At 38.8% G+C, this 23,984-nt stretch overlaps 2 protein-coding genes across 6 annotated transcripts; both read right to left on the minus strand.

Annotated features, from left to right (window-relative positions):
• Positions 1 to 187: 187 nt before the first annotated feature.
• On the minus strand, positions 188 to 15,370 carry LOC117161627 (uncharacterized). 3 transcript variants are annotated; one of them, XM_033343296.2, is made up of 12 exons: positions 13,660 to 15,370; positions 11,843 to 12,502; positions 11,241 to 11,353; positions 10,718 to 11,136; positions 10,281 to 10,576; positions 9,926 to 9,991; positions 7,594 to 7,801; positions 7,198 to 7,449; positions 6,272 to 6,474; positions 5,915 to 6,006; positions 4,883 to 5,075; positions 188 to 4,508 (listed from the first exon to the last, which is right to left on the minus strand). In XM_033343296.2, the coding sequence occupies exons 3-12, from the start codon at positions 11,310 to 11,312 to the stop codon at positions 4,183 to 4,185; spliced, it is 2,127 nt and encodes a 708-aa protein (XP_033199187.1). In that variant the 5' UTR covers positions 11,313 to 11,353; positions 11,843 to 12,502; positions 13,660 to 15,370; the 3' UTR covers positions 188 to 4,182. The 3 variants fall into 3 exon arrangements, with proteins under 3 accessions (XP_033199187.1, XP_033199182.1, XP_033199189.1); XM_033343291.2 differs by having other exon boundaries at positions 11,241 to 11,636; XM_033343298.2 differs by lacking the exon at positions 9,926 to 9,991 and having other exon boundaries at positions 11,241 to 11,636.
• A 133-nt stretch (positions 15,371 to 15,503) lies between these two features.
• Positions 15,504 to 23,617, minus strand: LOC117161629 (uncharacterized). Of its 3 annotated transcripts, none has more exons than XM_033343300.2 (13): positions 22,761 to 23,617; positions 21,711 to 21,814; positions 21,227 to 21,359; positions 21,061 to 21,128; positions 20,713 to 20,970; positions 20,485 to 20,587; positions 20,271 to 20,401; positions 19,928 to 20,177; positions 19,776 to 19,843; positions 19,623 to 19,697; positions 19,165 to 19,527; positions 18,804 to 19,064; positions 15,504 to 18,581 (listed from the first exon to the last, which is right to left on the minus strand). In XM_033343300.2, exons 1-13 carry the CDS (start codon positions 22,778 to 22,780, stop codon positions 18,466 to 18,468), a joined length of 1,950 nt encoding a protein of 649 aa, XP_033199191.1. In that variant the 5' UTR covers positions 22,781 to 23,617; the 3' UTR covers positions 15,504 to 18,465. The 3 variants fall into 3 exon arrangements, with proteins under 3 accessions (XP_033199191.1, XP_033199192.1, XP_033199190.1); XM_033343301.2 differs by having other exon boundaries at positions 23,503 to 23,605; XM_033343299.2 differs by lacking the exon at positions 22,761 to 23,617 and adding an exon at positions 22,112 to 22,703.
• Between the last annotated feature and the right edge of the window lie 367 nt (positions 23,618 to 23,984).

Genomic DNA, 23,984 nt, shown 5'->3' on the forward strand with positions numbered 1-23,984 from the left:
TTTAAGAAATGAAATTTCATTGTGAATTTATGTAAGGAGGCTTATATGTAACATTGTATAAAATGAAATACATGCGTATATACTCCAACGTGTATTCACGCGATGCTAGTGGATGCGCATGAAAAATATACGAAAAGATAAATTTTTATGAAAAGAAACATGTGCAACTCGTAGTAAACGAATTAGATGAATGAGAAAATGCTATATCTTTATTTTATCGATTTACATGCATTCCGTATCATCTACGTGTCGCATTTTTTTCTCGGACATTATTAATATTTCATCACTAGTATACGATGAAATGGAATTTTGGAAAACAATGGCTTTGGTTTTTATCGGGTGCTTAAATTGGCGATCACACGATGCTTCAGGAAGTATTTTCTTTCAAGAGATTTTGTAGTTCCTATATATACATGCATATGTATGAAGAAAAAACGAGAATTATTATCAACGCATCAGCATAATAATTCGCTGAACAATCAATTTCTATGATTTTAAAATACATACACAAGGATGAAACGATAACTTATTTCAGATATATTGGACGTACGTACAGACATAGAAATATAAATAGAAATAAAAATGTTTGTAATATATTATCGAAACGATCGTCGTCAGCGTCTCTGTTGTCATAGTCATTGTCATCGCTATCACCGGCATGACATCATGTAGCGTAAAGATTAGCGTCGAATCGCAAATTCGATCTGAATCTATTTCTCGTTGTATCTCGATCTTCCATACACTAGAAAATCGTATTCTCGATAGCAACGGTCAATATACTAACAACGTTGTTTGATACGCTAATAACAAGAAAAGACAATAAAATCAGCGCGGCTTTACTACGCATACAGGTACAAGGATATAATATAACATCGATCGAAGAAATTGCCTAATCGGTAGGCTCTGGTCCGCAAAATGTGGGTATTCGTCGGTGCATTCGATCGCATATACATACATATTACATTCGTATATACATACGTACATACATACATACATAAATGCGCACATACGTATATACATACATACGCACATAAATATGTACATACGTACATACGTATATTCATACATATACACATACATATATGCATACGTACATACATACACAGATACATATATACATACGTACATACATACATACGTGCATACATAAATATACATAAATGTATGCACACAACACGCGCTCGTGCGCGCGCACACACGCACAACAAACACACATACGTGCATACATAAATACATAAATGCATACACACAACACGCGCTCGTGCGCGCGCACACATACACAACAAACACACATATATGCATACATAAATACATAAATGCATACACACAACACGCGCTCGTGCGCGCGCACACACACACAACAAACACACATATATGCATACATAAATACATAAATGCATACACACAACACGCGCTCGTGCGCGCGTACACACGCACAACAAACACACATCATGCATGCATACATACATACATACATACATGCATACATACATACATACATACATACATACATACATACATACATACATACATACATACGTACATATTCAACAAGCGACACGTGTTGTGTCCGTCAAAATCGAGACGTATTATATGTACATTGTACATATATCATTTGTCCGCTTGCGTCTTCCTCGAGATTTTCTCCACATCGAGAGGGCAGTGCGACCGATTCACCACCTCACATTCCAAGAGACGGTGTTCGTGTGGGTCCTTCAAACAAAGCTCGTCAACATCGATCAGCTCTTGATTAAAATCGGCATGGTCGTTTGCGAAGGATATCTTTTTCAAGGTGTACATTGATGGACGGATAATCATCAGCGAACATCGTACTCTTCCCTCTCTAAATCCCTCATTTTCTACCCCTTCTCTCTCTCGCTCGCTCTCTCTCTTTCTCTCTCTCTCTCTCTCTCGCTCGCACGCTCCCCATCATCCCCATTCTCATCCCATCGTAGTCTACTCATGAAAGTCATAATGTTTTCTTTTTATTTTTCTTTGCACATCTTATTTCTTATCAAATTGGTCCTTTCGATTACAGTTTGCCCTCTCATTCTCAATTTCCTTTTGCATGTCCTTGTCGTTTAACGTCGCTGCTCTCGTCGTTAATACGGCCTAGCGAAGAGCAGAGGACGATCTTTTCTCGAAAAAGAGAAAAAAGTACAAGTAAAAGAGCATGCGCGCATCGACGACGTTTGTTCTTATCGGAACATGTAGTTTATTTCGCAAACAATTTTCTCAAGGAAACGAAACGCCCGTTCGTCAGCGGTATCGTTCGATATTCGAAATCGAATGAAAATCAGTCTCGCACATGCGCTTTGAAAGGTTAAAAGTTAAAATTTGGTACGATGCACGGCATGGTACGGCGCGGTACAGCACGGTACAATTACAGTTCGTTTCGGCACGAAAAGTAATGGAAACTTTTCGCGGAAACAAGTAGCGCGGTTCTTAACGACTAATTTATGGTCATTCGTGTACTCGAAATGTCCGATACGTTCGTTACGATTCCATGCAGTAATGGCGATTTAAACGATTGCCATGGCTCGTAGAAATTTCTTTCTAGTCGATGGACGGGAGGTTATTATAAGGTAACGATACAGACTAAGGTAAAATTGGTTGTATACTTAAAGAGTAATACAATTTACCGGACAGTCTTCCAAAAATCCGTCATATCTGCAAAATCTCGTAAACGAACAAAATCTCACATGTGAACTTGTATTTATGCACTTATCGTACTCTAAATGTGTGATTTTGCCTTTTTTCCCCTTTTTATGTTTCCCTGTCTCTTTTCTATTAAGTAAATCCTTCTTTCTCTTCGTATGTACTTAAACGCAAACTAATCTGTTTGCTCGAGCGATACAACTCGATTCGTTACAATTTTTTCGCTTCGCGATTAACAAACAAGAAAAAACGCGTTTGTTATTCTATAAATTTTCATAATATATCGTAACAGATTAATAAGAAACATAATTCAACGTTGGTTTGCGAGATAAAAAATCGGCACGTGTACCTTTTATTTTTCCATTTTTTAGTTTTATCATTTTTCTTCCGGCTCTTATTTTTTCCCTCGCTCCTTCTCTATCTTATTCTCTGTATCATTTAAGTGACGAACGAAGTAAGGCGACAAACTTTTGTACTGTTTGTTCACGATTGCGTTCAACCAATCAACCATTCAATCAACATTTGCGTGACAACTAACGTAACGACGAAACCCAATGTAGGAAAGTTGTGGAATTGCGAAAGACGAAGTAACTGCTTACATACATATATATGTATATTGTCGATTTGATATTAATGTAGAGATATATAATGTAAATGGTGTTTTTACTCCTGGTATGTAGAGAAATTTGAAGAAAATAATCCTAATGTGATTATGGCTGTGCATCGATCGTGCGAGCTTGAAAAACATAAGAACATTGGTTCACTTTTTCGCGTTTGGATCGTAGAACGGGAGTAATATATACATATGTATATCAAACACGCGAAGAGTAAAGAGATCGATAAAACTGATTGCACCACAACAAAAAAAGACTGATGTAGGAGGAAGAGTTTGAGAGAGAAGAGGTGAACAAGCTAAAATAAAGAGCTCGAAATATGTAAGTGACACACAATGCTTTCGGCTTTTTATAATTTCGAGATTGAAACAGTTGGTTTCAGAGAGGAATTAGAGAAAAACCGAGAAAACTCGTTCGAATTATTTTATACTCGAGGTTTCGATCTATTCGTGACTCCTTGACACGCACTCCACTGTCGAAACGTAGTTAAAGTTTCGCAAAAACGTCTTTATAAACGCTTTTCAAGCTATTCGATCGTGTATGTATTTAGATGGACCGTATTTTATCCAATAAACCGATTCCATTAAAACTTACAACACCAATACGATTAGAGTAAAATAGGAAACAACGAGAGAATTGACTAGTGGTCTGATGAATGCTGGTCCCCGCGATGCGAAATCCAAAGCAATCGAAGCTCGAGAAGTTACGTAGAAAAATGGAATAAAGATCGAAAAATAATGAATGAAGGCAAAAGGGATAAAAACAACTATCAGGAAGAAGAGAACGATAGAGAAATGAGAAGAGAAGAAACCAAGGTAAAAAACGAAGAAATTGCAGATTGAAAGCAACTTTAGTGACGTTCTGATCGAGTAGGAATAGAATGTCGTGTCGCATTTCTTCGTCCAAACGATTAAAGAACATGTAAATTTTCACAACTCTTGGACTTGCTATCTCTTGCCCATACCTTACCTAATAAATTTCGTACCTTTAAACTGGTACTTGTACGACTACCGCGATATTTTTTCGGTGAATTATTTTCAGAACAAGATCCTAAAGGTGATTTGCTACGATTCTTTCGCGATCTCTTCCGAAATAGGTCCCTTGTTCTTTCAGGGTTCTCGAGCTTCAGTCGAATTTGCGTAAGCAAGCCAACGAGAAGTTCGTCGACATTATGATTGATTCCGACCGATGTTTCGATAAATTTACAGTCGTAAGATGTAGCCATAGATTTCCCCTCTACAACATAGAAATAGAATTGTATCCATCAAAAAGATGAAAATAGAATAAAATAGAATAGAATAGAATATATAAAATGGATAGAATAGAATAGAATAGGATAGGATAGGATAGAATAGAATAGAATAGAATAGAAAGAAAAATCAAGGGAGGAATGGAGGTATATTGGTATGGCGATTCCGCGTCTGTGTGTTCGGCAACGATAATCGATGCTGTATGTATGTATTGTATACTGTATATCTTCCGGTGATCTCCCATACTTGAATTTTCGGAGGGATCTAATGATAGCTTAGGTATCAACGAGCTAGCTAAATGATACGAAACAATGAAAGGACCTATTGCGAAACGGTCGGGTAAGTTACACGCCTTCTTACCTTCGGTCGAGACTAATCGACTGCGAACGAGGTCGACTTTGTTTCCAACAAGGATCACCGCTCGAGCCGACACGTAGTCGCTGCGCCAAAGTGTTTGCAAAACTTCTTCCGCCACGCGTACCGAAGCCCGATCGGTCGTTGAATAGACGACGCAATAAGCATGTGGTTCGTACGTAGTGATGCAGGTTTCCGGCTGCAAAAAGAAATCACTCGTTGTCGACAAGAACGAATATGTCGTATCAAATAGTATCGGTCGGCGAGTCGAACCGATTTGTGGTACCGCTAAGTCGAATATGTTTTTAACTCCAGTACTTTCGCTGCTTTGTCAATTTTTCAAAGTATTATTCCCCACTCTTTACCGACCGATCTTACGTTATCATAACATTAATAAGATTTTTTACCGAATCTTTCACGGTAATGGACGCAAATAACGTTTTATGAAAAATAACCGACTTACGTACACCATTATGATTTTCAACTCGCCATATGTGTACATATATATATATACACATATATATATTGTTGAATCTTATATATGTATATATATATATATATATATGAATCATATATATATATATATATAAGATATCGCGGTTAGACGGTTCGATCGATCGCTGGACCGTTTTACGGTTGACCGATAGTTACGGCTCGATGATCGTCAATCGCTCTTCAGGATGGCACACCGAGTTTTACACTAACATGCTTACTGCTAACCACATGTGCGCGTTCGACCGCGCACCCTATTCCTTCTCACGTTCCCGCTTGCTCGCACATTCTTTCCTTTTCTCTCTCCCTTTATTAATCCATTCCATCTATTCTCGAGATTCTCGATTCAGATTCTGATTCCCGATCTGCGTATGTCGTACATTTCATAGCTCGGTGGCGACATATCGTTCACGCTTGGTAAACCGATAATTCATCTAATAATAAGCAAACGTGGGTAAATTCTATAAAAAATTTTCCTCACTTTCGATTACGTACGTTAACACAGCAATACAATGGGCATGCATACACGTATAATTCGCAACGTACCGTCATCTCAGTGCTAGAGTGATCGATAAAAGTCAGTTCGGATTCTTCTCCAGCTAGAAGAACGCTGACGGTTTTCTCTCCCGATTCATCGTCTGTAAAGAAACGACGGGAGCATAGTGTTTTATCACGGCATCGTGAGGGCAGAAGGAACAAAAAGTCAGAGACGATAGATTGGAAAGAGAGGAACGGAAAAAAGGTAGGAAGAAAAAGAAGAAACAAATCGGGCTTGATATCGTGCAATAGCTTCGAGGCAAACCGGACAGTGTAAAAGTAATACTGATAATTAATATATATTATAATATAATATTATATATAATATATAATAATATTAATTAATAATTAATATTTAGTACTTACCAATCGATGTATCGTACGCATGAAGATATTCCGACGTCATAAACTGAGAAACCAGCGAACTTTTTCCTACGGCTGGAGCTCCTAGCATTAGAACGCGATACGGTGTTGGTCCCTGAGACGCGCTGCTTTCGCGGGAACTCGCCAACGATCCCGCTGCAGAATTTCTTGCCGATCCAGGATACGAAGCTGTTAAATGTTCCGTGCTGCATCGCCAAATCACGTTGGTAGTCACGCCATGGTAGAAACCGATAAAAGGGCGGAAAGAAAACAGAGAAAAAACAAGTATATAATCGATATTTACATACACGTGATATAGGGAAAGAAAGAAATTCGTAACTTGTAATTTATATCGATTATGTCATCTGTCCGGTATTTGTTTAACGACAACTTCGTTTTTGCTCGGAATAGTCTATTTTAGAAAAATCGATGACAATCGGAAGCGATGCAAGTGTTTGTCTTTGTGTGATACACTTTGCGCGCAGCATTGAAATTCTACTCTAAGGTCCAACACGTGCGTCTACGTCGCTCAAACGCTCAATGCTACACGTAAACTCACGCGTTCGATTTAGAGTAGAATCGCTGTGTGGAACTTTATACTATAAAGTCGTCGTTTTTCACTTTCTCTTCGCCCTCTTCTTTTGCTTCTTCTTCTTCTTCTCCTCTTCCTTTTTCACCTTCTTCTTCTCCTTCTTGTTTCTCCCCTCCTCCTACAACAACAACAACAACAGCAACAACAACTACTACTACTTCTACTACTACTATTACTACTACTACTGCTTCTCCTTCTGTCTTCCGATTGTCGTCGGTCCGTTCACTCGTTTTCTCATTTTTTCTCATTTCGCTTGAGTTTGTTGCTTAATGCAATAACCGGCTTATTCCTGTCGAGAAACGAAAAAACAAAGGGATTGGAAATAGGGGAATCTCACCTCGAGTTACTCGAAGCGACGCTATTGTTTGATCGAGATCTCCGACTTTTCAACGAGTCTCCTCGATTTACAACTCCTTTACCAGTTATACTGAAATGTCGAAGTCTATAATACTCTTCTTCAACGCCGGTATTTGGCATGCTCGCGACTCTTGATCTCTGCTGTGGAAGACACAGATAGTTTGGTCTGCCCGATGAACGACTTCCGGGAGTCTTAACCGACTGAGACCGACTGTGGTGCGGACTACCGTACCTGAAACATTCCACGAAGAGAAAGATCGGTTGTTTCATACTTGTCGAAAATACCTAACCATTGTTGTGTTTTACGTCTAACGAATAATAGAGTAAAATGATAATGCACGCGTGTAACAGCGTCCAATAAGAATAATAAGCGAACCTCATCTCAAAGTCGTGTATTTCTTGCAAGGTCAAGGTATTGGCCACATCCAACAATTGTCTCATATTTTCCTCTCGACGTCTAACGTCCAACTCTGGGTGCAGCAATATTGTTGCAGCTCCGGCTGATCCATCCAATGACAGCGACGGTTGTTGCACCACGATTGTTGCCGCTTGCGTCGATCTCTTATTTCCACTCGCGTTGCCTCCTTTTCGGCATTACAAAGTAAACATCCGTTATCCTCGTTCCTCGATCCTGACTGCAGTTTACATTGGTACTTATAAAAAGATCTCCGAGCACCGAATATCGAGCATTTCCTCGTCTGTTACATTTCATTTTGCATCACCTGTCTTTCCTTTCTTTCTTATCGCCTTTTCGCAGTTGTTTCACAACGCTGTATACATATTCCCATCCCAACTCTGTCCGCGCCCCCCATCTTCGTCCTCGTCTTTCCCTTTTCTCGTTTTTGTATTTTCATACGCGATTCACCGGCCGAGAGGAGCCGATCGTACGAACGAACACGGAATTCATCTTGCCCTTTTTCAACGTTCCACGCTTCCTGCCTTTTCTTCCATCTCCTCCTCCTCCTTCTCCTCTATATATATTCTTCTTCCACCTCCATCTCCTCTTTCACTTTCACCTTCATTTTCACCATCACCATCGTCACCTGTTTTACTTTCCTTCCTTTCTGTTTCCGTTTCCGTTCGTCGGTCCTCGATATCGGATCTAAGTACTTTCTCGTCTACTTCGATTTTCACCGCTACATCTTTACGGTGGTTTCGCGTAAACAGATTATTCGCGACCAAGAAACGTGCGATGCCGGGAGAGTCTTTTTTCAAGGTGTTAAGCTTACGCGTGAAACACATACGCGTGCGTCTTTCAAGCAGAATTGCCGCCCACAATTCGCCATGGAACATTGAATATCGCGTGTATCTACACATACACATAGTAACATGATTTTTAAAACTACACCAAGGAATGTCTTTCCAATCATCGACGACTATGCTGCCGTATTCTGCGCATATATACAATATTTGTTCCTCGATTTCTTTTGTCTTTGTCTGCGTTCATTTTTCTCTTCGTTTCGTCGTCGATATTTCGGAAACTCGTTGTATCTTTAGACACCGACGTTATGAATTGACTGCTACACAGAGACAGACAGACAGACGGAGGAACGAATAGACAGATTGATAGGCGGAAATACTACACACACACACACGCGCGCGCGCGCGCGCGCGTTGAAGATATCGATTCACGAAAACGAGAGAAAACGTGAACAGAAAAGAAAAGAAAGAAATGACGACGTTAAAGTAACGCGAGATCAAAATGGAGAGCACGATAACGGAAGGAAGACAATATTTCGGCAGAGGTAAAAAGAAAAGAGATCGAGCACTAAAAAGAGAATGCGAATGGAGATTTTCGCGATCCAGGGCGGCAATTCGACGACACTTGCAGTATGGCGATCGAGGCGTTATTACCTATTTATAGTTATAGTAGCTAACCGGCAAAGTCGACAATACATGCGCTTTTGGATATCGTAGCATACTACATCTTTTCAAGCTTCGAAAGATACAGAGCAATGCAATGAAACTGTGTGTGATGTTAATGAGCGACGATTCTTCTCTCCTCGAAACATTCCCTCGAACGTTCGCCATCGTAGTACTCCGTTCCGCTTTTTACATCAATTATCGTCGATCAACGTTGATTCTCGTGAAATTAAGTTGTTCCTTTATGAAATCTAGTCGTGAAAAGCGTGCCGCGACCAAGCAATACCAACCGTTACTAAACGAAATGTCGAATACACGCAAATACTTTTGTCGAACACGAACGAAATATGTACAATATACATACATGTATGCTCGTTTCAATCATTTTTGATCGAGGAGAGAGGAGGGGGGAAAGGAGGAGACGAAGAAGGAGCAAAAAGAGAGAAAAACAGAAAATGAGAGTTAGGAAGCAAACACAGAATCGAAATGTCAAGGAGATGTGGCGAATAAAATATAATTAAATCAAAACATGAGAATACTAGTACTGCTCATATTTGGATCCTATAACGGTATAGGAAAAGAGGCGGAAACGAAGGAACCGTGAAATTCGTTTGGTGGACAAGATCAGCGCGAACCCGAGGCACCACCAACCGTTGACGATCGGCGACTATCGTGCCATGATCGTCCTGCTCAAGCCGCTCTCGACTTCGACTTGAACGAATCAATTATGTACTCGGTTTTTTAACGAGTTTACACATGGTATATGCGTAAAGTCGGTTCGGTGATTTCTCAGTTTCGAAAATAAAGAGTCTCGAAGCACAACTCGGTCATAATCAACTTTATACCTATTGCGCAAAACGGGAAAAAGAGCCTGACCCATGAATGAATGGTTGAAACGAGGGGATGCGATTCTGAAAGAAAACAACACAATTGATATTCTTAACGAGAACAGCTTTAAAACCTGTCTCTAGATGTTTCGTTCGCTCTTTCGTCTTTCGATTATTTTCTATTTCTACTTGTTTGCTCGCGAGCAGTTTCTTATGTTTTCCGCATTTTACAACGATCGACATAAACGAATCGGCATAAATTATCCACCTATTTATCGTTAAATACATCAACGAAACACGAGATTAATTAGAAATATGGGAAACGGTTAAATACTAATTAAATATTAACGTCGAATTCATCATTTCGACTTACCGGCGGGTTTTCCTCGAGGTTTGCTCGTGGCACTGGTTGTTCTACCAGGACCATCGGACGACTGATCGTTGTTACTTTGATCGGTGCAAGTTCCTATCAACGATATGTCCAGAGGGTTCGTCGTAACATTCACATTCGGTTTTCCCTCCCCGTATTTCTTCTCACCGATGTTGTTTACTATTCGATTCTCCCGATTCCCATCTTCGCCACGGGATCTTCCAACAAGCAAGGTTAGCAACGGATTTAGACCATCCGGGTCTGGTTGACCAGCATCCATCGAACCCCTTACTGGTGTGCTGTATATGTGTGTGTGTGTATGTATGTATGTATGCGAGCGCGTGTGTATATGTGTGGAAGGACAAGCAAAATAAGAGTAAAGTCGAGTGACGTAATTGGTACGAGGAAAACGAGAATGGATAAAAAATTGGTATAGAAACCTGAAAAAATCGGTCGCTCGGAGATCTGGAAGAGGCGGGGTTCTTCCGGAGACGGAAACCTTACCGACCTCGTTGACGGTACCGTGGATGATAATAGGCGTTGCATCGACCGAAGGAATCTCCGTCTCATCGAGAAGATTCGAAACACTAGATGTTCGAATATCCAAACAATCGATTGGAAGTTCTGATCTCAAAGTCGCGCCAGTTTTAAGTCCCTTCTCGTCCGAGGTCGAATATTCGATCGGACAAGAGGTCGAAGCGTGGACTGGCAGCGGTGAGGAGATTACAGCTACAGCCGATAGAATCGGCTCCGGTGACTGACCACCGGTCGACGATGTAGTAGCCGGTGGTGACATCTCCGATGGAATATCCATCAAATCGAAACTGTCGTCCGGTTGCTCTCCGTCCGTTGTCGTCACCTACGATTAAATACTCATTTTTCGCTCGAACTTCTCGTCCTCTTCCACGCGCACATTCGCATACGCGTTAACACGGTTAACCCGTACACCCACGATGACCTTACCATGGTGAGCATCGTGTTGGCGCTGTCGGTGCTAGTGTTGATTGTTGTCTCGGAAGCGGTGCTCGAACCCATAACGACCACTTTTGGAACGGTGCGACAACTGCGACTTCCGCCTGCGGATTTAAAGTGCAGTCTTCGTAACGCGGAGGCAGCGTGAGACAACAAATCGGTTTCGCGCGAATTATCCGTTCCATTGTGACGATGTGCGCTGGTATTAGAAACACGCGATGTTTGCGACTGCGACTGCGACTGTGATTGTGACTGCGACTGCGGCTGCGACTGCGACTGCGACTGCGACTGCTGCTGTGACTCGGCTGTTGCCGAATCGGTCCCATCGCTACCCCTTGAGCTGCCACCGTTTTTACGGTTCGACCCGCGACCATCCACCAGACATCCCTGTTTTCATCAAACATTCACCACGCCAACTGATGATCGCTCTCACAGTTTCTCTTTCTTTTCCGTCTCCACTCTCTCTTGCTCACACACGCGCGCGCGCACGTTCATTCCATCCATACACTCCTATCCTCCTATCGTATCAAACACATCAATCACATTTTCTTTTTCTCTTTCTTTACGTTATTTTGCCAATTTTCAATACTCACGTGATTTCTATGTTCCGGGGTGGAAGGCGGATTCGGTGTATTTGGCAGAGAACCCCCTGTGGGGGTGCAGTGCCGCAGTCGCGCCAGGGCCGTACGAAGCCCCTCCGTCACGAGGCTCTTTTATTTGATCTTGGTAATGCCGCCCACTTTTCTCACCTCTCCGCCAACGGTTTTCTTCTTCACTCCTTCAGTACTTTCTCTTAATCACTTTTTCTGTCCTATTATACGTCCGTCTTTCCGCCCGTTCGCCTTATTTCGATACTTATTTCCCGGCGCTTCCTTTTCCTTTATTCCCTACTTTTCTCTTCTATTCTATTCATCCAACAAACCGAGTCGAGTATCGGTGAGGAGGAAAGTCAAACGGATCACAATACGTTTATGACCGTTATGACACAAAATCTTATTTCGCTTTCTCTCCTAGCCCAGATCCTCAAAAGAATGCGATACGGAAATCGACATTTGTATTATCTGCAAAAACATTAAACCGATCTAAGCGAGTTTTGCTTCGATCGTTCCATGTAACTGGTTGGTCCATACGAAGTCGATACTTGGACGCGCCACGTCTTCATCCTGTTCGATCTTCGTCTCTGTTCTTGCTTTCAACGGCAATCTCCTTTCTTCGATCGACCATCGATTCTTAAGCTATTCGGAGCTGCGTCTCTGTAACGCGAAACGATATGATCATTCGAATGCCGCTCGTAATAGCATCGGTATTTGAAAATCCTGCCACGTGATCGATCAACGCGATGTCAAATTCATCGAGCGTACGAGAAAAGTGCACGTAGAAATGGCGCGAAACGAATCGTTTTGTGAATGAAAACATCCTTTTCGATTGGACGCCAATTGTCATCTGATTCAACGGCTTTACTTCTCTTTCACAACCTAGCTAGCTTAGGTCTACATATCCAACCAGATAGATAATGTTTTCGGATCGATAACGAAACTAAATCTGTTTGTTGTTTTATCGATCATTGACCAAATCGATATCGAGCTGCTAGAATGATCGTTGACTCTTACTCACTTTATAATCAAGGAAGGGGGGAGACAATGAGAGAGAGAGAGAGAGAGAGAGAGAGGGAGAGGGAGGGTCTGAGAGTGTTTGTCAGCGATAAAGACCAAGAAAATTACATGGGTCAACGATTATCGATGATTTGAGACAACCGAGAGAGGAAATATGTATCGTCGGTTGCAATTTAATTGTTAGATTTCCAGCGAGATATGCATACCTATTATAACGCCATCGTTCTTGCATTCTATGCTCTATACATATATTCGCAATTTCTGGACAACGATAGAACAGTTTATTCACGATCCAGAGTTCGTTTGCATCCCTATCTTTAATTTGTCCGTTTGTTCGTTCGATCACTGGAATAGTTCACTCTGTTTTATGTGATCACGCAGAATTGTATCTCTCGATACGGGATGCAAACTTACGCACATCGTAGATCTATGAAATTTGGATCTTGACGAAATTTAACTAAAATCCAGACACATTGGATTGAAAAGCAACTTCTCATTTGCCACAACCAATACACGATTGTACGTGTATGAACGAGGAAAGGGAGCCAGTGATATAGTAACTGGGACAAAATTTCAACAGCAAACAGGCCAATAATTAACCGTGAAAACGATCAACAACAACATACTGCGTGCAAAAGAAAATGTGCAAAGAAAGCAAGAGATGCGGATCGAGTGTGCAAGAGGTAACCTGCACCTAATGGATCGAGCAAAATACGATAATAACGTTGTCTATTTATTACATATATATGTCTATAATTCGCCTAATCAAAAATAGCAAGAAAAGTTTACAGTAATACCTGCTGCGTCTCTTCGAAAAAATAGCTCCTTCTACCTTGGCATTCCACGGATTACTGGCGTGTAGTACCGAGCTTCGGGAAAGGACATTAGCGCTTGCGCTTTTACTCCAGAGGGTGAAAACTGCTAAACTAGCAGCACCGTCGCACCCGATCTGCACCAACTCCCCACTCGCTCTTTTCTTTCTCTTCTTCCCTTCCTATACTATCTTTTCCTACCATTGCAACATGTATTAATCTATCCATTTTTTCTTTAATCGCATTTGTTGTGCATTTTCATTCGACCTTTTCAACAATTTGCATTTTACATTCTCTCATTCTTTATTTCACCTCTATTCTTGTCTGTACAGTTTATATTTTTGCTTCATATTTTCCTCTAGTAACAATATTAAATGCAGCAATTCAAATCAATCGAAAGAATCTATATTTCCAGATGGCCAAAAATCTATACTTTTAAAGATATTAACCCAACAGGTCCAACACAACGACGATCGTCCCATTTCAAGCAAACGCGTGGAACAAATCACTCTTGAAACAGGGAGATCAAAGGATGTACAGCTTTTACAAATATCGATATTAATATCGTTACGCGATGGGAGACCAGAGATGAGAAAAGATCGTCGGTTCGAGTCGACTAGAAAGCCTTTTCGATTAATCGATCGAACATACTTACGCAGCTCATTTCTGAACAAAGCGGAGGAAATAATAAAACGAACGAATAATAGTAAACGATTGAATCATTTCGTTTTAACTATATCGTACATGAAAATTCTATGAATGAAAGTATCGGAAAGAGAGCAAGGTAAATTTAAAGGTTCTATTCATTAATGTCAATCCGATCTCCTAACCTTAATGAGATATGCACGCTATATCGAGCAACTTCTATCGAACAAAGTATTGCCATATTCCTGACAAATTATTGAACCTCATAAATCTGTACATCTGCGCAGATGCGCGACCATTTTCTGCGTGTTACGAGCTAGTGCCGTTCACCTCAGTCACCTTTGCCCCACATTTTATCTTCCACCGTTCTACTTTTCCACTTTGCATCTTTCGTATTTCTTTCGCACGGGATACGTGCTTGCAAGTATTGGAAAAGAACAACAGTCGACAACACTAAACGAAATATGCTTCTTTTCGTGAGATAGCAACAAAAAAGAAAAGAATTAGAGAGAGGAAGAGAGGGAAGGAAAACGTACGCGTTAGCAATCTGCAAATCGATGATACTCGCGTGGTCTTTGTAGCTGAACGATTTAACGCGATTTACACACACGCCCTCAAGTTTACCCGAAGCGCACGCGAGTTGATCGACCGCTTTGTCAAAACACCAACCGCATCTATCGATCCAAGGCTTCCGCGTATATTCGCGTACATTTTATTCGTGCGTTACTTTTCGCATGTAAAAACAAATAGAAAAAATCAAAGTAGAAAGTGAACCAAGAGTAACGATCCAATACAGAAAAGAAAATCTTTCTTCGTTTCTATCGCCGTACATTATCGACGACATTGAAAATATTCCTACAGCTACGAAGAAAACGTTCGATCTTTGACAAACTTTTTTAAATACCTGCATTTTGTGATTTTCTTTTTTTCTCATATTTTATTTGTTCTTAATAAGCAGCCTGAAGGATCCTGTTGCCGATTATGTATTTTTTCAAGTATTATAAAATATAGAAGGCACATACGGTACTGCATACACGTACAATCGTTCGTTCTATCCGTTTCTTCGAAACGATACTTTTCTTACACAGCAACAACGCACTTACGATCGTTTGTACATTTATACAGGTTTGTATGTACTCATCATATGTGCGGTGAAATATGCATTCATCTTTCTATACGATAACTTCTGTACATGTACGTGTATTTCCTCATATTCAAAATATAATAGTAAACATTACACATAGTGTAGCTTGTAATAGTTGTAGGTCAGGGCTTTGATCAGCAATCCTTGCGAAACGAAAGCGTCGATACTTCATTTTGGATTACAAAATACCATTGTAATTTTGAATCTTCATCTTTTTTTACTCATTCTTTCGCCCGAAAAATCGACAGTTTCGAATCGTCATTGTATTGTTTCTCGATCTTAACTTTGTTTTGTCTCTTCATTGATTTTCTAGCTTGAGAAGAAACAATCAAACATACGACCATCTCGAACGATATCGCCTTGAAATACTGTCACAATTGCGTTTATCTTGTTTATACAACATTCATCATACAATCGTTTCATTTCCAATAAAACACGCTCGCTTTATAACCTCAGTGCTCGTAACACGAGCAATGCTTAAGTCATCCTAAAATTAACGTATTTCTATCTCGTATATGTTCGTCTTTTGTCATTATCCTCGTCCTTGTCATTTTGTCGTCATTGTCGTCGTCGTTCTGGTCCTCGTCCTGGTCATCGTCATCGTCGTTGTTGCGGTGACATTACATCGGTAGATAAAATATTACGATGCTACCTTAAGCATACATACTTATCGTTAACCTTCTTTTACTCGTTTTTTACATACATTACAACTTGTACATACATTCAATCAACATACACGATGTAAAAAATCGCACACGCATACATACAACATACGTTAATAAATCCCTTGTAAAGAATTGTTATCTCTCATCGTTTGAATCATTCGTATTTTTGTTTTTTTCTCCTTTTTGTTTTCATATCTCGAATACTAGCATTTGTGTGTTCACGTTAAATTTTTCACGTAGAAGGCAGTAAAAGTATTACGATTAAATTGCGGTGTACATAAAAATTATATCTGGATTTCGATTTGATCAATATTGATTGATGAAACTTTCGCACAAGATATCAGTACTCATCCCACAACAACAACAATAACAACAATAACTCTCTTTCGTCTGTTATTATCTAGATGCATTAGTAATAAAGGGTACGATCGAGTCAATAACTATCATTGAGACACGTTGAGATGCGATCGTAAAATGGTTCGAATAAATTTTAATGTTGGACAAGGCGCGCCGCAAAGTGGTTACGCCTATTAAACTAGTACGGAACGTATCAGGAACTTGGTCAAGTATAAAGAAACTATGGGTCCATTTCGGGAGGAAATAAACAGGATAACAAATCTTTCAATGGAGAAATAAATAGAAAAATGCTGGAGTGAACGAGGATCGGGCTGGGAACGATAGATTTATGCGTATAAAAATAAGAATTTATCTTGATATTAAAAATTTGTCTATCTTACGGATTAGAACCAGCGCATCGTCGTACTCGAATATTCTAATTATACGAATTTCGGAACAGTCTCAATTATTCATACGCGTATATGTATACATCTATACACACACGTACGTACATGTACGTGCAATATGTACGCGCGCGCGCGCACGTGTGTATACACATATATATAAAAACACACAACATACACACATGTATGTATATACTTACATACACGCGTGTGTTTACTCTCGAATTCAGTATAATTGTATTCCGTTTCTATGTGAACTATAACAAATAATCGTGGATACAACGAGAGTAATAGATAGCCATATATAATTTTGTCGTAAGAAAATCTGTCATAAATCGAGGAGAAATAATGTTTTGATTAGGCACAATGCGACCATGTTATCAAGAAAAAAGAAATGCGATTTCAGTTTATTTTTCTAACGAATTCTGATCGCAATTGCATCGGCGTTCACGATGCGTTATTAATCCTCGTTACCGGACACTATTTTGCGTACATATTTCGAAATGTGTTAATCGAACGCCACTCTTCCACTGTGATCTTTTCCCTTTCGTCGATAATACAGATCTCACAATGGACGAAAACGAAAGGAACACGATAGTTAATCACTTTCAAGCTAGCGCTCGATAATTAAACGCGATTGTATAAGTGGAAAACTCTATACCCTTTAAAAACAGTCTTTATACAGTGCTTAAATTATTATATACAAAATGTAGCAGATTAAGAGGTAAAAAGTATTTCCTTATCGTAAGTAATTGTTACGCGTTAAATTAATCAAATTCGCAGTTATAGGATTACATCGATTTCGTTCGCGATTAATCGAACATGGTCTTGACTCGTTATACCCTGCTTATATTTACAAGAAAGCTGCGGGTGCACAGTAGTCGGTCGATTGACAATATACTGCGTGCCTTACAAATCTCAATTACGTAAAAACGATCGAGGTATCGTTGTTTTCGTACTCTTAAATCGAAAATAAATGCGCGGTTTTTCAGTACATGAGCCAACTTTTTGCTCGTTCTTCAACATATGCTTATATAAAAAATACAAGTGCAAATATACAGATTTACAGGATGTAAATAGATGTAATCGGGTAGAAATCTCGACCATTGTATGAAACGGACGGGCATAAGACTTAAAATCTAGAATCTAAGTACATCCTTATCTATGTCAGAATGGATAACAAAATGTAAGTAAAGATCGTGCGATGTTGTCTAATGCACAATAAAAAAGAAAAGAAACACAAAAGAAACTTACATAGTAGTATAAGCTATCGTATCTGAGTAAAGAGTCTCTGAGTAAAGAGTATTGTATCTGAGTCATCGACCGCAGATCGAACGTGATGAAAGTCTGAAAGAAATACGAAGAAACAGATGGTAGTTGGCCAGCGCTGTCCAATCAAGTCGATTAAATTAAACTGTTCGTTCTTGGCCTCGATCCTTACAAAAGCGAATATAAAATCGGAGGAGTTTATTCGCCGTTGCTCTCTGCCTGTCGACTTTCCTCGACGTTCACAAGAAAAAAAAGAGAACGAGAAGAGGAAAAAAAAAATAATCCCTCTAAAAGCATCGAGTACAATTCTTCACGTGGAAGTGGCATATCATCTTAACAAAAATATTACGGCACAATTTCCCATGATTGCGACAAATAAAATTATAGATTTGGAAAAAAGTGGCGCCAAGCTAGAATACGCCTTTTCCATGTCTTCGCAAACTCCTGCAATAATAAAAATAAAATAATTACAACGATTATAAGCTGTATGATAACGGCATAAACATTGCATTAGTAGTGGGTATTATTTGATTTTGATCTAATCTTAATAAATACTTAATAAAACGCTATACAGAGTAATGTAATAACATAATGTAATAACGTAAAGGGAAGAGATAAAGCGGTAAAAGTAAAAAACGATAGATGCACGTTTGTTCGTTAAAATACCTTGACTGACAAGCGTGTAGGATCGCTCTTCTTCGATCTGGCCTCTACTACAGACACGATCCAATTTAGTTAACCAAAGTTCCTGTTCCGAGACTTGAGTTTTAATTGCTTTTCCGGTTACGGACGTCTTCTCTGTACTACCGTCAAATTGCATAGAAAAACAAAAAGTTTGTCCAAAACTTGGGGAAGGTTGATTAGTTTTTAACGACACTATCGTATACCAAATATTTTTTTCTTCCCAACTACCATGACAATAATACGCTGCAACAGCAACAACAATAAATATAATAAATAATAAATAAATAGGGGGCATAGAAGATGCGTGACTATGAAATGTACTACAAACAAATTTGATGCTTACTTATTTCTTCCGTATCGCATGTTTTTCCAATAAGGATTTCATTCTGATCCGACGAGGCACAGCCTATTTCAACATTGGTTCTTTTACAATCCTCTCTTTGCAGTTCTTGTTGTTGCTGATGTTGTTCTCCTCCATATTGATGATGATGATGATGGTGATGCTGCTGTTGGTGTTGTCGTTGCTGTTCGTACAATTCTTTCTCAGAAATATCCTCGTGCCAAGTCCTTTTTCTAGTAATTCTAGAAGAGTGTCTCTCGCTACGACGTTGTCGACGAAACGAAGTATTAGATACACTGAATGGAGTAAATCCCAAGATAACATATCGTCCAGGATTAGGACACCTTCTCTGACGTAATGAAGAGCCTATACAATTACGAAACGAATCACATGGTAATATACATACATAGTACGTTTCACGAATTATACGATTAAAATGATCAACTCGGAGTATCACTTACTTATTAGAGTGGTATATGCCATTGTAGATGTGTCTGCAAGGGAACACGCCTCGTCTGGCATTATAGCTTTTTCATCTATACATGTTACATGTTCCAAATTATGAAAAAAGATAATCGAAACACTCGAGAAATAAAACGTCGAGTTATACTTACCCGATTGCTGTAACTCTATAATGTGGTGATCTCTTTTATGAAATATCATGCAAACGTAGCCAATGTCACTGCAAGAGTAGTATATGTATAATATGTTACAATTACTTCTATATTTGTAATATATACTCATATAACGTACAACTGTTACTTACCAACCGCTAGTAACGTGAGCAATCAACTTTACTTTATATCCTTGTGTATTTTCCGTAGGATGTAATTTTTCAAGATTATGACAAACAATCTTTTCTTCGTGAAACGTATCCCCATCGGTGTTTTGTACTTTAACTTTGAGTGTTGCATTTTTATTCGTAAAATGATAAACTTTAGTACCGTCTAAAGAACGCCAGTCATGATGTTCGGTAATCCATGAAGGATATTTGCATCTATTATGTTCTTTATCAACTGCAAATCCAAAGCCCAATGTCTTTGTAAACTCACTGTCTCAAAGGTAATGAATATTGGGACAAATGAAATTGATCGAGGAATTTTGTATACCTTTCGTAAGCTTTATAGTTGGTGATCCCTCCGAAACTGTAGTTAGGCCGTTACAAGTTGGTTCACCTGATTGAGCGAGTAAGTAGGCCACCTTTCCCTGATGATGTGTTTTCTCTTCGTACAGGAAACATCTGCTCATGGAAAGGATAAAAACAAAGACAAGTTTAACGTTTAAATTTTAAATTCAATGTGTAGCCTATCGAATCATGCATACCTATACATTTTTTCGGCACTCGAGATACTTCTTCCTTTTAATGTTCCAACGAGGTATTTGTTACGACCATCGTTCCATACAGCGAGACATTGTAACTCTTCCGCTAAAATGGAAAAACAAGAGATTCGTAACAATATTGATTGTTTTAGAATATGTGCATATATGTACGAAAACAACATTTATCCGTGAAATGAATAGATGACAACAATAATGTTTGCTTAAGCTTACTGTTACTCTCGCTTCGTTTGATATCCGGGCAAGCCTGATATTTCAGAAGTAATTTACTTTCGTCAGTACATTTCTCCCCAAGGCTAATAGGCATTGCGCATTCACCAAAACCCTTATCATAGGTAAACGTAAATGATGGTCCACTAAAAGGACAGGGTATCGGCTTGGAATTTATGCGAAACATGGAATACAAAGTATCATCGGACTTAATGTTCGAACACATTTCGTCCAAAGTGGTCTGTTCCGTATAGCACCATCCTGGCAAGAGAAACAAAACGAGTTTTACGTATTTGAAAACACAAAAGTTGCGAGGAAGCAACAAAACAAAGATAAAATTCCTTGACTAACCTTCACGAAATTGAATCACATTCTCATGCCGATCGTTAATAATTATACAATAATAGCATTTGTCACCACTGAAATGTCATTGCAAGAATTAGTATGTCTTCAAGCTCTAGGTTAGTCGTTGTTCTTTTATTATGCATTCTGGAAAGAACCATCTTCAAATACTTACTACACGATGTACGAGTCCTCGGATCGCTCGATGCATGTCCTTTCGCCTATAACCGTTGTATTTAGGATAATGGGTGCGATTTTCCCATATTGATACCATTCTCCAGTCCATGCAACTGGAAACTCGCAAGAACCTGTGACAATTTTATAATATTACTAGATAAATAGTTTATCCGTTTTTGTTTCTTACTTGTTCTTAATTATCGTCATCTTACAATGACAAGTTTGATTATAGATTTCTACAATTTACCATTTAATGCTGAGTATTCCAACATTATTACATGTTACCTTAATGAAAAGGAATACATATATGTTTTCATTGTCGATGAAAAAGGAAAAGATGGAAATCACTCTACATTCCTCCAATGGGTCACATACATTATACACGAAATAGAATCAGTAAAGTGCATTTTACATTCGACCCGCTACATGACTTAACAATTGCATGACATATGTATATTATATGAGTACATATGTATATTCACCATTTACAATGTGTACATCACCCAGGGATAACATCAGCAGTATTAACATTGTTGCTGAGCAGTGAAGATGTCTTTCCTCATATGAAAAGGAAAATTCTCGCATCCTGAAATATAAAAAATAATTAGATGTAATTGATTTTTTACATCTAAACTATTCTTATCAATCCTTTATGTTATCAATTAACTATTGCTGTCGCACAAAATAGTCGAATTATTTCCGATTTTTCTTTCTCTTTCATGCCATTATCTAAATTCTAAGCTATTCTAAATACAACTTCAATTCGAAATTTCATTGTCTGAGATTAGAATACCATAGAGTGTTGATAGTGAATATCGATTTCAAGTTGTTGCCATCTACTATTCTTATCATTTTCGTAAAATTAGCTCTATGTATCACGTACCAATTCGAGCGTATCGTCCGTTTTCTAAAATGCGAGAGACCATAATGATGGAATATACAGAAGAAAATATTCATTACGATTACGGAGGTACGACGGTAACGAAAGGACGTATGTACAGAGTTTGACGGAATTGCGAAAAGCGTCTACGAAAGAAACCCCCGAGGAAGATGCATTATTTAGCAAAGTACACGTGTCCCGATCGGTTTCGTTCAACGTGTTTTCTCCCTTTACCGCGAACCTAGCGTGCACCTCTTCGTACCCTATCATTCGAGGGATGCGCGGATAGGCGCGGATCTGCGCATCGCAACAACCCTTAAACGTCCAATTTTTCTCCTGTTTATTACATATCCTATATTTGTTGTCTCTCGAAATTAACAAGCGTATTTTATATTTCTTCTAATTTCTGCTTTTCTTTCTATACTTAGTTTCGATATGAATCTTCAAATTGCATAACTTGTTCGTTTATAACATCGATTCACACCGATCAACATGAGTTTAATCGTTACTCGCGACATTCATTTCACGATGTGAGAGATGAAACCCGTTCTCATCGAATACACACGGAAATACACAATTCATTGACTGATTATCTGATGATAATCATGATTCATTGTCACTGGGAATTGGGGTTGTCATAAGGAACACTAACCTTTTTTGTATCTCTGGCATCGCAAATGCAAAGCTGATTCGAAGAAGACAGAACTAACAGTTTAAAAAAAAAATCACCTAATGATATTCCATGATCGAAATTCAATATTTAAGTATAAAGTGATCTTGTTGAACATGAAGCAATTCCTTCAAATTTCAGAATATTTCGAGCGGAAGATAGTATAATATTGTTAAATAATTTACAATTACAGAACTCTGTCAGCATGTAAACTATTTTTAGAAGAGCAAAATGAAGACGAGGGATTACTGTAGGACGCGGAACTCGATTTTTCCTGATTGTTAATGTTAGCTGTTTCTTCCGCAATAATTAATTCAATTAATCTGCATCAAAGAGACGCGTTATACACGATCAGGTCCTTTATTAACGGAATGTTTTTCGTCAATTTTACCATGGAAGAACAACACACCACTCTTTTTACTAGCACTAGCACTATCATCGTAGGTACCACTTTGATACAAAAGCATCACCAATGAAAACAACTACATTAAACACTGATTTTTCTTCCTGTAAATGCATCACACAAACTCTTTTCCGAAATTTTTTCACTGAAATTTTTTGGTTTCATACGAATACACGAGAAACTAAATGAAAATGTAACACATGGAATATGCTACTTTTTATTATTCTTAATCTTCAAATAGTTTGTATTGGCAATGGAATTCAGTATTCACTACTATGTTCGACCCTAAAATTTTAAAAGTCTGTTTGTTAATTTGCTCACTTCTAGAAACAATGGCGGTAGCCTATGAACAGCGAGCAGAACGCCGCGCTGTTGCAACTATTTCTACGGTACAGTACAACACTAGGATACTACACTGTAGAACCAGCAGAACCCCAGCATCCCAGCATGCATCACTGAATATATAGACTGCTCGCCTATGAATCAAAATCGGTGTTATGGTATGTTACTAAAATTTTAGTGCTTTCTTGAACCGTAGTCTTTATCCTTTCCTTTTTCTTTTTTTCCCCTTGCCTTGTTCCTCTTTGTTTTCATCTCCATTTCTTTCTCATGTTAATAATTGTTACGAAACGGTATATTATTTGTTGAGTCTTTCATCATAATCTTTCTTCTTGGAATAAATTAGGGAGATGAAGTGAATGAAGAACATCGATTGTTCAATCACTAACTCTATATTATAGTAAATGTTCTCTGTTACTGAAACAGTAATTACAATTGATGAAAATTCGTACGAACAAATAAAA

This window comes from Bombus vancouverensis, chromosome 7 (genome assembly GCF_051014615.1).
Source record: "Bombus vancouverensis nearcticus chromosome 7, iyBomVanc1_principal, whole genome shotgun sequence".
Classification (NCBI taxonomy): Eukaryota; Metazoa; Arthropoda; class Insecta; order Hymenoptera; family Apidae; genus Bombus; species Bombus vancouverensis.

Coding starts and splice junctions, on each gene's coding strand:
- LOC117161627 (XM_033343296.2), bottom strand. CDS start 11,312: ATGGGTTCGAGCACCGCTTCCGAGACAACAATCAACACTAGCACCGAC. Junction 10,577..10,717: donor CGAGCGACCGATTTTTTCAG/GTTTCTATACCA, acceptor ACACATATACAG/CACACCAGTAAGGGGTTCGA. Junction 4,509..4,882: donor TCGATTAGTCTCGACCGAAG/GTAAGAAGGCGT, acceptor TCTATGTTGTAG/AGGGGAAATCTATGGCTACA.
- LOC117161629 (XM_033343299.2), bottom strand. CDS start 22,185: ATGAATATTTTCTTCTGTATATTCCATCATTATGGTCTCTCGCATTTT. Junction 20,402..20,484: donor AGTGCCGAAAAAATGTATAG/GTATGCATGATT, acceptor TTCCATGAGCAG/ATGTTTCCTGTACGAAGAGA. Junction 18,582..18,803: donor CTACACGCTTGTCAGTCAAG/GTATTTTAACGA, acceptor TTATTATTGCAG/GAGTTTGCGAAGACATGGAA.